The sequence below is a fragment of the Eptatretus burgeri genome, chromosome 1 (assembly GCF_056783735.1).
Source record: "Eptatretus burgeri isolate ZD-2024b chromosome 1, Ebu_testis_v1, whole genome shotgun sequence".
Taxonomy (NCBI): Eukaryota; Metazoa; Chordata; class Myxini; order Myxiniformes; family Myxinidae; genus Eptatretus; species Eptatretus burgeri.
The window spans coordinates 127,541,747-127,555,120 of NC_140961.1; the positions used below are offsets into that span (position 1 = coordinate 127,541,747).

The following is a 13,374-nucleotide window of genomic DNA, read 5'->3' on the forward strand; positions in this document are numbered from 1 at the left end:
CCGCAAAAAGCTGACCCCTGCTCAGGGAAAAAGGCTTTAAAAATGGTGTGATGATGAACATGGTTACTTGTTTGATGATCTGCCAAAGTGCATAAACATTGGATCATTTTCAAGCCCCAATTGAAGTACACTCTGTTTTATGTGACTTGGTGAAATGTCAGTTTTTACCAAATGGATTGTTACGGGTTTCCGCAGCTTTCGGCGTGCGGGCGACCGTTCGAGCCAAATCGCGGTCGCGCGCCCACCGAAGGCCGCAATCCAGTCGTGACTTTCCGGACCAATGCCGAAATCCAGTCATGGATGCCTTAACGCATCATAAACTAGCCAATTATTCTGTCCACACGCTACAAGGTCGATCGCCGAATTATCAATGTACCTAATTATTTGCGCGGACAGAAATACCGGGAGTTTATACCTCTACGGGAACTGCACGAAAACGAGCCGCTTAAGCGGCTCGTTCCGTATGTGAAGCCGAGCGGTTATAAATCGCCAAATCCTGTCGGACCAAATGATCACCTTTATCGGCCTTAAAAGCCAGTTAATATCCTGAGCGCACCATGGCAGTCAATACAGGAAGGGACACAACGAGCAGGTTCACATTCAACAATGGGGGATTTATTTTCACACTTACCAGGCAATGAATGGGGATAGGGGACAAGACACATGCAAAAGCCTACAGCCGATTGCTATTTCATTTACAGCACGCACTTAATAACAATTCTACTTAAAGACAAGGCGCCACAGACTTTCATCCAAAAACCCAAGAAAGAAAAGACACAGGCTCGTAAGCCTTTAATATTCCTCAGAGCCGGGATGACCGCAGGGGCTCCGAGAGGCCAGGCTGGTTACCTTGCCGCCCTGGTGGCGACTCGATGGGTTTTTGTTTGGCGATCCTCGGTATCTGTCTCTGTTCCACCTGGGGCGTCGCAAAACGCACCAGTCGTTTGAGCGGCTTGAGTAGCTTGGCGGGCGGCTCTCCTTGGCCGCTTGGCCTTCCCCGCGGCCTGGTCGATCGGGCCTGGCCGATGACGCTTCAGTGGAGCGAACGGGCCTTGCTCTTTTAGAGTTGATGCTCTTTCAGGACCCGCTCACTCCTCAGTGTCGCTCGACCGGCTCAGGGCCGTATGCTCGGACCGTGACGTAGCTTGCTCGACTCCGGCTGTTCGACGTGCTCCGTCTCCGGCTGATGACTTTCCACTGACGACTGCCCCTGGTGACTTCTCCCGTCTCCAACGACCCAGCCCAACTGACTCCTGACTGACTTCTCGGGGTTCCAGCACGGCTTTTTATCGGGTCCGGGGGCGCTCGCTCTTTCACCTCCCACCCGAGGCTCGGCCCCGCCCCTTTTCACCTTCGACCCTTCACCCCTGGCTGGCTCCGCCCCTTTCACTACTGATTGGACAGTTCCTTTCTCGGCAGAGGTCGTTCTGATCCACTTATACAAATCAGCCGCTTCACGGCTGACTGCACACGGACGCTGGAATGTGGCTTTCCTGTTGCGCCGCAAGTTCGTAACAACGGCATTTTGCCGCTGTTTGCTGAGGAGGGTGCTGTGTTGGGGAAATTGACATGGTTGTAGACTCTGTGGAATTGTGGTGGGGATGGTGTGGTTGTGGAGATGATGTGGTTGTAGAGTTTGTTTAAAATAAAAGATAGCAAAGAATAATGGCTAACTCAGAGATTCACAGCCCGGCACAAGAACAATGCCCGTTATACATTGGTGGGGGAATCTAACCTGGAACACACACTTGGAACAGCCAGTTTGCGGTGATAGCTCGCCTATTCTCCATGAAGGGCTCAGTCTTCATACGCGGTGTTTCAAAAAAACCTGGACAAATGTGGTTGTTAATATTTTTAGAACCACAAATGATGCAATTATACCCTTTGGGTTTTTTTGCATGTCTGAGAAATGGTTGAGGACTTCTTCGATACCAGGTGTTTTTTTACATCTAAAATGGGCTCCAGTCTACCAGTCAGCCATCTTTGATCAGATCACAAAATAAAGTGAGGGGTATGTGTATCCCATCGTGTACTGTGCTTGTGCCAAGTTTGAACAAAATGGAACCATGTCTGAGAAATGGTTGGGGACACCTTTAAGTACGAAAATGGCCGCCAGTCGGCCATCTTGAATGTGATCTCAAAAAAAATTGATGTGCCTAACTATGTAAGCCATCATTCCTTATTTTTCTGCCAAGTTTTAACAACATTGGTAAATGCATGTCCGACAAATGGTTGAGGATGTGTTCAACATCAGGGTTTTTTAATAACTAAAATAGTCTGCATTCGGCCATTTTGGATCTGAACTCGAAAACAAACGATGTGCATGTTTTCCATCATGTGTTGTCTTTTTGTCAAGTCCAAATAAAATCAGTCCATACATGTCAGAGATACGGTTAAGGACGCACGGACGGACACGAAAATCCAGACCAAATCCACAAGCCCCCATTTTGGCCTAAGTCCAACGGGGGCTAATAACCAAGTTTGACAACAATTCAGTGAACTGAGAGCACTCAGAATAAAGAGATGCCATTTGACACACCTTTAACAGACCCTGGGATAATGATGATAAGTAAAAGTTTCAGTCATATATTTCAATTAGAAATTAAAAGAACTTTGGGACAAATGTGCGAGACATCAGTCCTCTGTTAAGTCAACAGGACTACAATTACAATGCGCCTTCTTCTTCTTCTTCAAGTTTAATGTCCCTTCGACTAATGGCACACACACAATAAAGAATCACCCTGCCTATGAAACACTGGAATGACAGTTTATAGCTGAGTCGGGATTCAAACCCACACTAGGCAGCTTTGAGGAAAGTGTCCATTCAGCTTGGCTATCCTGCCAGCCTAATTCTAATTTTCCATGTTGATGTCATTAAATTGTTAAGTAATAAAAGGTAATTAAACAAATGGATGAATGATTCTGGGAGTTTCTTGAAGGAATAAGCAAGAACGGCGTTATTTTGTCATATGCCACGTTGACAAAAACAAGCTCGAATGAGCTAAGATCCTCGTCCTTTTAATGATGACGTCATAAAAACGAATATGACGTCATTGTGATGTTTCAGGTTTGCGATAAATTATCTGTGCTAATGCCCGGCTTGATTCCCGCAAACAAAATTCAAACAGCTTGCCTAGTTTCGGAGATCATGGTATCGGCGATTTCCATTAGCGCGATATTATGACGTCAACTTTTTTTCTAGGAGGAATTTTCAAAATCGGAGATGGTTACTGTCTGCGCAGGGTATTTTTCATATATATGCCAAGTTTCAGGACGTTTCGATGAAAACTGTAGGCTGTGAAACAAACTAGTTTCGGAGATAATGGTACAGGCGATATCCATTAGCGGCGATATTATGACGTTAACTTTTTTTTCTAGGAAGAATTTCCAAAATAGGAGATTGTTACTGCCTGCGTGTGGGCTTTCCGCATATACATGGCAAGTTTCACGAAGATCCGATGAAAACTCTGGGTTGTGAAACAAAAAATGTCAAAAAATAGTAATGACGTCATAAAAATTGATACGACGTCATAGTGATGTTTCATGTGCGGTAATTCATCTCTGCTAATGCCCAGTTCGATTCCTGCAAACAGAATTCAAAAAGCTTGCCTAGTTTGAGATAATTTTTTAGGCGATTTCCATTAGCGGACATATTTTGACGTCATAACTTTTTTTCTGGGAGGAATTTTCAAAATCGGAGATGGTTACTGTCTGTGCAGGGTATTTTTACATATATATATATATATATATATATATATATATATATATATATATATATATATATATATATATATATATATATATGCCAAGGTTCAGGAAGTTTCGATGAAAACTCTCGGCTGTGAAACAATCAAACAAAAAATGTCAAAAAAATAGGAATGTCGTCATAAAAAATGATATGACGTCATAGTGATGTATCATATGTGCAGTAATTCATTTCTGCTAATCCCCTGTTCGATTCCCACAAACAGAATTCAAAAAGCTTGCCTCGTTTCGGAGATAATTTTTTAGCCGATTTCCTTAGCCGAGATATTTCGACGTCATAACTTTTTTTCTGGGAGGAATTTTCAAAATCGGAGATGGTTACTGTCTGCGCAGGGTATTTTTACATATATATGCCAAGTTTCAGGAAGTTTCGATGAAAACTGTAGGCTGTGAAACAAAAAAGTCCACAAGAACAACAACGTGAGTAAGACTTAGAGATCCTACATGAGGATCTAAAAATGAAGAACATCAGACTTTTTTTTGTATACAGAGTCGAGTCGAGGCTCGTGAAAGAGCAAGTACACTGAACGCATCAGAACATAACAGGACAAGAGGAACAGTAGAGAGAGGGGGGCAGGGGGACACCAATAGCGAAGTTGAAGGACAAGATAGACGGACACATGGAAAAACGATGGGTGTGGGGAGGAATTGGGGGCAGGAAAGGATGTATAGGGTAGACAAGACTGGTACAGAAGGAAACTCTCAGGAATGAAATTTGTAAGGAGAAGGGCTTTGGAATGGGAGGGGGGTTCATGAGGGTAAAAAATATCATGGTTTTGGATGGGGGATGATCTGCGATGGTGGTGATCAGCTGTATGGAATGCTTAGATGGGAAGAATGAAATTGAAGATAGCTTCCCATGGAGGGAGGAATGAGAGTGAAGATTTGGGGAAGAACATACGTAATTATAGAAGAGCTTCCCATTCATTTTTCTAAGCTTTCAAATATGACTTTGTGTAACACTTTTTACTTAATCCCACAGGAAAACCTTTGCTTTGGACACCATTCCTGCCACGTCCAGCTCACAAGCGTAAAGGAGGACAGGTGCGCTTTACAAGTGAGCAAACTGTGGAACTGGAGCGTAAATTTGAGCGGCAGAAGTACCTCTCCCCTGGTGAACGGAAAGGCTTGGCAAAGCTGCTACAGCTAAGTGAGCGACAGGTGGGCCTAAGCACAGCCTGGATCATTTTTGGTCAGGGTGATCAAACTTTCACATGACAAGCTGAGCATTGGATGTTGCATCAATACCTGTGTTTTCTCAATTTCTTTTGAATACTGACCCAATGTTCCATCTCCTGACCTCTAAGTCCTCACCTACAGACGCTATTGGCATTTTTTGTTAAAATGAGTCGTTGACTGCTTATTATCACCACGTTTAAAATAATAATAATAATAATAATAATAATAATAATAATAATAATAAAAATAACAGGGGGTATTGTAATCTCCTCCGTCTGTCCGTCATGCTATCTCCTCCAAAATGGTTCTGCAGAAATTTACCAAACTTAGTCGTTATGATCACCACAAGGCAAGAATGTATGAGGGCAGTGTCATTTTGGACCCACCCTGGTCCCTTGAGGCAGTGACAAAATATCAAATACCAAAAAAATGCAGTTACGGGTGCATTTTAAAACATTTTTTTCATGAAACTTTGTTTTTGCAATAAACATTGGGGAATTCGTAACGATTTTTTCAGATTTGATCTCCCAGTTCATGCCCCAGGGGTATGGACTTAGAGTCACAGGGGTCAAAATAGAATATATATTTTTAAAACTCATGTAATAATGAGTCTCACAGAAACACAGAGTCTCATGTAATAATATAAGGTCAAATGGACATTTGATCTCATATTAGATTTGGGCATTGTATAATTAGCCCGAAAATAGAGGGGAGGGTGGGCACAGCAAGACAAAAATAAAACTTTGAGACATGGCAGACATTAATAAAAAAAAAAAAATCTGGAGATGAGGAAAGAATTGCAATGTCTCCCTAACTTGTCACCTTTTTCAGGTAATCATCGGTCTTAGCCTCTGCATGACGACATGAACTCAGATCCACATCTTAACGTCAGTGTGGAAGGCTGAAGGTGACGATTGAGAGAAGTTGAGTGGAAAATATTTTGCAGTTTGATATTTTTTTCAGTGATAGTAACAGAGGTAATTAAACATACAGGATGTCCTTTTCATTTTTCAGGAGGTCTGAACCGAGTTAAGTGAGAGTGTATCTGCAAAGTTTCATGAATCTGTGACATTCACACACCATGTCATGGACACCTGAAGAAGTCATTTTCTGTAGAAAACTATCCACAGACAAATCCATTCTTACAGACAAGGCACCTGTTCTGCGCACATTTTGTGACAAGGAAAGCACTCAGCAAGTCTCTAGTTTAAGGGTTTCTGAAAAAATGTAGATAGCATGGCACAGTCTTGAATATGAATTCACTGAACAGAGGAAACCATTCTGGCTGACCAAAATCTGCAAGGTCACCCCGAGAATTTTGCTACCATTGCTGACTGAGTAGCCCACAGTCTCAAGAAAGCTCTTCGATACTGCTGTCAAGAGCTCAACATCAGCAGAGCTTGAGGATAATTCTGATAACAGTGCAATGTGCATACAAGTCAAATTGGCCAGCATTACACAAGACCCCAGAACTTTGCCTTTCAATTTCCTTGATATTTTCCTTCTGCTACGAGTCCCTCCACTTTCCTCAATGTAGATGCACCCACCTCCATTCTCCTCCGCATCTCTGCCTCCGAACTACCATCCTCAGTCACCAATCTATCGAGGTAGTCAAATTCCCTACCCGATCTTCTTCCACCATAAACTGATTTTAGTTCCTTCCTCTGCTGTCTAACCCACATTACCTTAGTCTTCTTTAGGCTCATCCTCAATCCATGTATCTCAAGCACATTCTTCCACTCCAACACCTCCTGCATTTTCTGCCCACTTTCCGCCACAATATCTAGATCGTCTGCATATGTTATCTTACTCAGAATGCCTCCCTTGCTGACCTTCCTGCTCAAAAGCTCTATTCCCATAATAAACAGTCATTGCCCAAGTGAACTTCCCTGCTTCAATATGATGTTCACACTGAACTCTTCTGACACCCTATAACCAACCAAAACTCTTTGCTTCATTCCCTCATATATATACCTTCCACCAACCTAAGTTTGGATTCTGCCACTCCCATCCATCTTTTCGTTGCCATCACCATCTCACTCCTAACTGTTGGAAGCCTTCTCAAGATTCACAAACTCTAATTTTAGCATTTCAATTTGCATCTCCAACCCATTCTCCACCAAACTTTCTCTGCGTACACATCCCATTTGTCCTCCTTCTATCCTTTCTAAACCACTGCTGTTCTTCACCTATCTTAAGCTCCATCTTTTCCCTTATCCTCTCATCCACAATTCTCTCTAGTAAATTAATGACATGACTTTAAAGTGTGATTCCTCAGTACCTCTCCAGATCTTGTACATCTCCCTTCCTCTTCCATATTATAACAATGAGACTGGTCTGCCACTCCTCTGGAATCTTACCCTCTTCTCATACATACATTCAACAGCCTCTTCGTTCAACTGACTCCAACTCCTCCTACCGCAATTAGTATCTTCACATGTATTTCATTAATGCCTGGGGCCATCGCCTTCTTCATCTTCTTTATCACTGTCCACACCTTTTCCTCCATAACCTTCATTACCTACACATTCCCTCATGCATAGCTGAGTTGCTCCAGCTCTCCATTGCTTCCTCCCTGGTTTAACAGCTTCTTGAAATAGCCTTCCTATTCCTTCATTACTCCCCACCTTCCCGTCATATCCTTACCGTCCCCATCCTGATCTCGGGTTAATTTATGGATCATCTTCCCGTCATCCTCATCTAACTTGCTGTACACATCCATTTCCAAATAATTCCATCCCCTATCGGCCTATCCACAAGAGGAGAGATAGGGAGAGGGGAGGTGGAGAAAAGAAAGGGGGGAGGGGAGGGAGAAGAGGGACACAGTGGCAGGGGAAATGGCAGAGGTGGTGGGAGAGGAGGGGAGAGAGTAGGTAGGGAGAGGACAGAGAGGGAGAGAGAAAGAGAAAAAGAAAGAGAAAGAGAAAGAGAAAGAGAGAGAGAGTGGGGGGGGCGAGTTGAGGTCTTGAAGTCACATTTTACATTACTTGGAATTTCCACGGGTCCCTGCTAGTTCACTTTAAACCTTGGAGTGCAAGCTATCAAAGAATTATGATATAGAGTTTCATTTATTGCAATGTATGTTCTGAAAAGCTGTTTAACTCAAGTTTTTATTTGTCAACTTCATAGAGTGGACATTTTTGGCTTTGTTCCCAGCAAAAATACATTCATGTTAATTTTACTTCTCATATCTAATGTACAGACTTGAACATATGTACACGGCACTGTTCAGTAACATCAGCTTAATCTTTAAATGGTTTACAATTAGAACAAAAGCATTAATTGTGGAACGGGAAATTTGATTTTTATAATTGACTTGTACTGTATATTTGTTATATATGTTAAAATGAAATATATAACTTATTAACTTCAGTTGTCCTCTAAGACAGCATTTTTTTGTGTTTTCCTTTTAAAAATAGAAGTTGTGATATAATTTACAATTATTGACGAAGTTGAAATAATCCAAGTCAACTGTCATATTTTAATCATCATAAAATATTATTTATTGGGTCGTGACATACGAATTGCACAGTTACTGATCAGGAGCCAAATTTCCCGAGACGAATGCTAATTTTGGTTTGAATAAAGTTTTCTCACGTTCCCACATTGGTAAGACTGGTGCTTGCTACTTGGACGTGGTGTGCTCTCTTAAGATGGACACTCTTTTAACCTTAGTGGAGGACGGTATGCGACCCAATGGACGGGAGCTCTGGCGCACTGCACATGTACAGTATACACATACAAGGTATATGTTGTCATTGACTGACCCTGGCATGCCCACAAAGAAAAATCATTTGTGTTTGTGTGTGGTTTCTTCATGTCCTCCGTCTCTCCTTTCTTTATTTATTTTTCTTTCTTTGTCTATGGAAGTTGAATCTTGCAATAGTATTTGTAAGGTTCACCTGGCTGGCCTGGATGGGTTTGAGGGTAGAGGAGGGTAGAGGAGTAGCAGTCGAACCAGAATCTTGTCAAGGTTCCTTCTGATGACTCCATCTTTGTCTCTTTGAGTTCCTCTTGAAACTCCAATGCTGTATTTGGTCAGTTATTTGATGACCATTTCTTTTTTAAACTTTAGGTTATTTCTCAGAAATAAGCTCATCAAGTGGGTCTCAGTGTCCAGCCATCCAGGACACCAGCACCAGGACAGCAAGGGTTCATGGGGTTGTGCTCCCCACCCACATATGCCCCTATAAAAGTGGTGCAAGGAGGGTTTTCTCCCAAATAATGGTATTTGATTATAAAATCGTCTTCTCAGAAACCGCCAGACAAATCCAGACCAAACTCGTCACGAGGCATCGGGATCATGCCCTAACCTTAAAAGTTGAGCTCTTCATGGTCGGATCTCACCCAGAAAGGGAACCACAGTCCCCTCCCCGAATCCCTCATTTTCACTGAAACATCTTCTCCACAACTACTACCTGAGCGATATGGACCAAAATTGGTACAATGCATCAGGACATTAAGGTCTCATGGACTTGTACTCCCCATCCGAATCCACCTATTTATTGGAAGGGAAGGGGGGGTGTGTTTGCTCAGATATTGGTGTTTCATTCAAAAATTTATTCTCAGAAACCAACAACTGGATCCAGACCAAACTGGTCATGCGGCATCATGACCATGCTCTCACCTTAAGTTGTGCTCCTCATTGTCATACTCCTCTGGAAAGTATGTCCTCCCCTATTCCCTCAGATTTTGGGATTCTAAATAACCATCAATTCCACACAGGCGATGTTTTTTTTATATCGATGTTTTATCAACAATTATTTTCTGAATATTGTCAACAAGTCATAATAAACTCAAGTTGCATGGAAGTCGCAAGCAAACAGCAAGTCCCAATTCCTAGTCTCAAGTCAATTTTCGTCAAGTCTGAGTCAAGTTGCAAGTCACAAAATTTTGTGACTCGAATCTGAGTTACAGACTTGAGTCACCATCTCTGAAATATATATATATATATATATATATATATATATATATATATATATATATATATATATATATATATATATATATATATATATATATATATATATATATATATATATATACAGCATACCCATATGAACGCAAGCAAGTAGTTTTTTTACTTTAAAATATTTTTGACCTTTTCACAAATATAATCTTTACATTTAAGAGGTGGAGTTCACACTCAAACTGATTGCTCAGCAATTCCAACATGCCCCTTTCTTCAAGAGCGCAGATGCAATTGTGCTGGGTAATGAATTTGCACCACCAGCACGATGCAAAAGATGCAGAGAAGAATAAAATGATGGCTGTAATTTGTTTCTTTTGATGTTTTGGACAATTGATTTAGCCAATCTCATCTGTATTTCAAGGATTTTCGAACTTACGGCCTTCTGTGCGCATTCCTTTTGCCAGGACAAAGCGATCTTTCTTTATTTCCAGATTGATTTCCAGTTGCGTGGACCATTAATGCAGAGAATTATGCATTGACAAAAACATGTTCTGAATGTTTGTTGCAACCAGAGTACCTGATAGAGAGATCCGACTGTATATGTAAATATGCGATGCTTTAAAATATACTCTGTAAAACTTGCACACTGCCTGTAAATGATAAACGACTTCCCAACACTCACTGTCCTTCATCAATAAATGATACAAACCCACAGGCACTTCCCTGATCACATCACCATAAAACCATGAAAAACCAGCTCCCTCAGGGAGCAATTGTGCCCGTGCAAGATCACGTGATGGCCCATTGTCTTCAGTCACGTGACCTGCCATAGCAAGCCGACTTTTATCTCCGATTTTCAATATTTTCTGAAGGTTTTGTGCTTTTTCCTAGGATAATAGCTTTTATTTGCATCAGTAATGTCAAATTTCAGATTTCTAGCAGACCTAAAAAGTCCAGAAAATTAAATCAGTGAGTGAATGAATCCTTATCCAATATATAAAACTCATTCTAACCACTCACTGACTGATATTAATGTTCGGTACCTTCCAGGTGACGTAGAAAGCTGAAAGTCCACATGCCAATGGACATTGAAGCCAATACACTGGGGAAAAAAAATCACAGAACTGTTGGAAATCATCTGTAAATGAAAATGTAAATTAATGAAAATAAATAAATGCAGGTGAGCAACCCAAAACAATGGGGAAGTACAGTAATTTTGCATGCCAATGGAAATCATGGCCAATACACCAGGAAAAATAACAGAACCATCAAAAAGTATTTGGCAATGAAAATGTAAATGATTGAAAATAAATAAATGAAAAAAATATATGAAAAAAACGAATGCGAGTGAGCGACCCAAGAAAATGGGTAAGCACTGTTCGTTATTGCTCACAATGTGTTATAAGCTTACCCTGCTCATATATATATATATATATATATATATATATATATATATATATATATATATATATATATATATATATATATATATAGAAAAGTGATGAAACTGGTCCGGTCACTGAGGGGGTGTGTAGAATTAGAATTTCCATGTATGTGCTACTTCTTTAGAGGATCACTGGTTGGGTTTGAAACAGCAAAGGTCTTTCCTTGTGTAGTGTTTTTTGGTTCCTTCATGCAGCTTTCTTTGGCTGGAAGAGCATGGGGGTTAATTTCTGGAAAACCTAACCACCTGGCATAATTGATTCGATGAGGGCTGATTGGATATTCCCTCCAATTATGGGTGAGAGATGTGATTGGGTCTATATAAGGGTGGATTTGGAACTTGGGAGTTGTCAGTGTTGAGATATGTGCAAACATACATATGTGTATACAGGATGGCCACAAAGTGGGTGATTAGTATACAGGGATGAATGTTATCAAATTGATCCCCGACTTTGTTGCCACCCTGTACATTGCTCTGCAAAAGTCTAAAACACATTTAGGATTTACAATGTGTGGATGTTATGAGCATCAACAATTTACTCAAAGCCTCAACTTCTGCTTTCTACCATTAAAACAACATTGACTATGATGAATCGAGCTGAGTTTGGTAAGAAGTTCACCAAGCTAGTGAAATTGCTCACTTCACTCGATTTTCAAGGTGTGGTATCCAAACTACAATCAACAGGTGCAGAGAAACATCATTTGTAATTGACAAAAACAGGAGTGAAAGACACAATAACCTTTCATTGAGCAATACATGAAGATAATATCCTCAAGGAATATAAAGAAGACAAGCATTGAATTGACAACAGAATCGGCAGAAGGCTCAGGGGCGTTGTTGTCCATTCATCAACAGTACAAAGGTCGCTTTTGGAATCAGGACTCAAATGATGCATTGCAGTAAAAAAAAAAAAAAAAACACTCTGTTAAGAAAGTGGAACAAAACTAAAAGGCTAAAATATGCACAAGAACACAGAAATTGAACTATGGAACAATGGTCAATGGTGCTTTTGACAGATGAGTCAAAGTTTCAGTTTTTGGATCTTATCAAAGACAGTATGTGAGATGAAGGAAAACTGAAACTTATTAAGAGCTTTGCTTGAAGCCCACAATTAAGCATGGAGGGGGTTCAATTAAGGTTTGGAGCTGTATATCCTCAAGTGGGTTGGAAAATTGCTGAACATTGATGATATATCTATATATATATTTATTTTGTATATTTTTTTGATATTTAGATATTTTTGACTGCAGCAAAGTACAAACAAATTAATCCACCATGCTATACCCAGTGATGCAAGACTTGTTGATCCAAATTTTATCTTTCAGCAAGATAATGATCCTAAACATTCTGCTGTAATAATGAAAACTTATTTCCAAAAGAAAGAGGAAGCTGGAGATCTTCAACACATGGAATGGCCCCCTCAAAGCCCAGATGTCATGATCTAAACGGTTATAAAGGGTAAATCTAAAGGGTTTGCTGCTAATAATCATGCTAATAATCAATAATAATCAAGTAAATCTCTGCTAATCAAGTAATAATCAAGCAAAAGTAGATCTGGTCTCAGGTGACGTTTCACCCGCTTCCCAGCGAGTTTCTTTAGGCCAATCGATCCCAAGCTTCAGCAGTGTCTACTATTATTCCCGATGCGACAATTTATTTCTGGTCACATGCTGATGTGAGAGATCAATTGAAGAGTTGTTTTTAATTTTGCCAAACCTTAAGCAACAAATGCCAATTGGATCATCAATTGTCTGCTCTGCTCTTTTTATTATCTACTTGAGATCTGGTATTGTATGTATGGGGTGAGTGTGTGTGTGTGTGTGTGTGTGTGTGTGTGTGTGTGTGTGTGTGTGTGTGTGTGTGTGTGTGTGTGTGTGTGTGTGTGTGTGTGTGTGTGTGTGTGTGTGTGTGTTTTCATTCTTGCTTTTGTGTTTCTGGGGCACGAACATGGCTCGGTTTATGTCTGGGTTGTACATGGTGACGTGTGGGCTGCGTGATTGTTGTAGTTTCAGTTGGATGTTGTCCATGTGTGGGTGTGGTGTTGGTGATGAAGTGTTTTTGTGTATTATGTATA

At 40.8% G+C, this 13,374-nt stretch overlaps 1 protein-coding gene across 3 annotated transcripts in view; it reads left to right on the forward strand.

Annotated features, from left to right (window-relative positions):
• The window catches only part of HHEX (hematopoietically expressed homeobox), a 79,688-nt gene that overhangs the window by 30,020 nt on the left and 36,294 nt on the right, over nt 1-13,374 (forward strand). For 2 of the 3 annotated variants that reach the window (XM_085897276.1, XM_085897254.1), the window contains exon 2: nt 4,748-4,926. In XM_085897276.1, coding sequence (XP_085753402.1) covers nt 4,748-4,926 — 179 coding nt within the window. The remainder of the gene's footprint in view (nt 1-4,747; nt 4,927-13,374) is intronic. The other variant, XM_085897265.1, reaches the window with a different exon arrangement.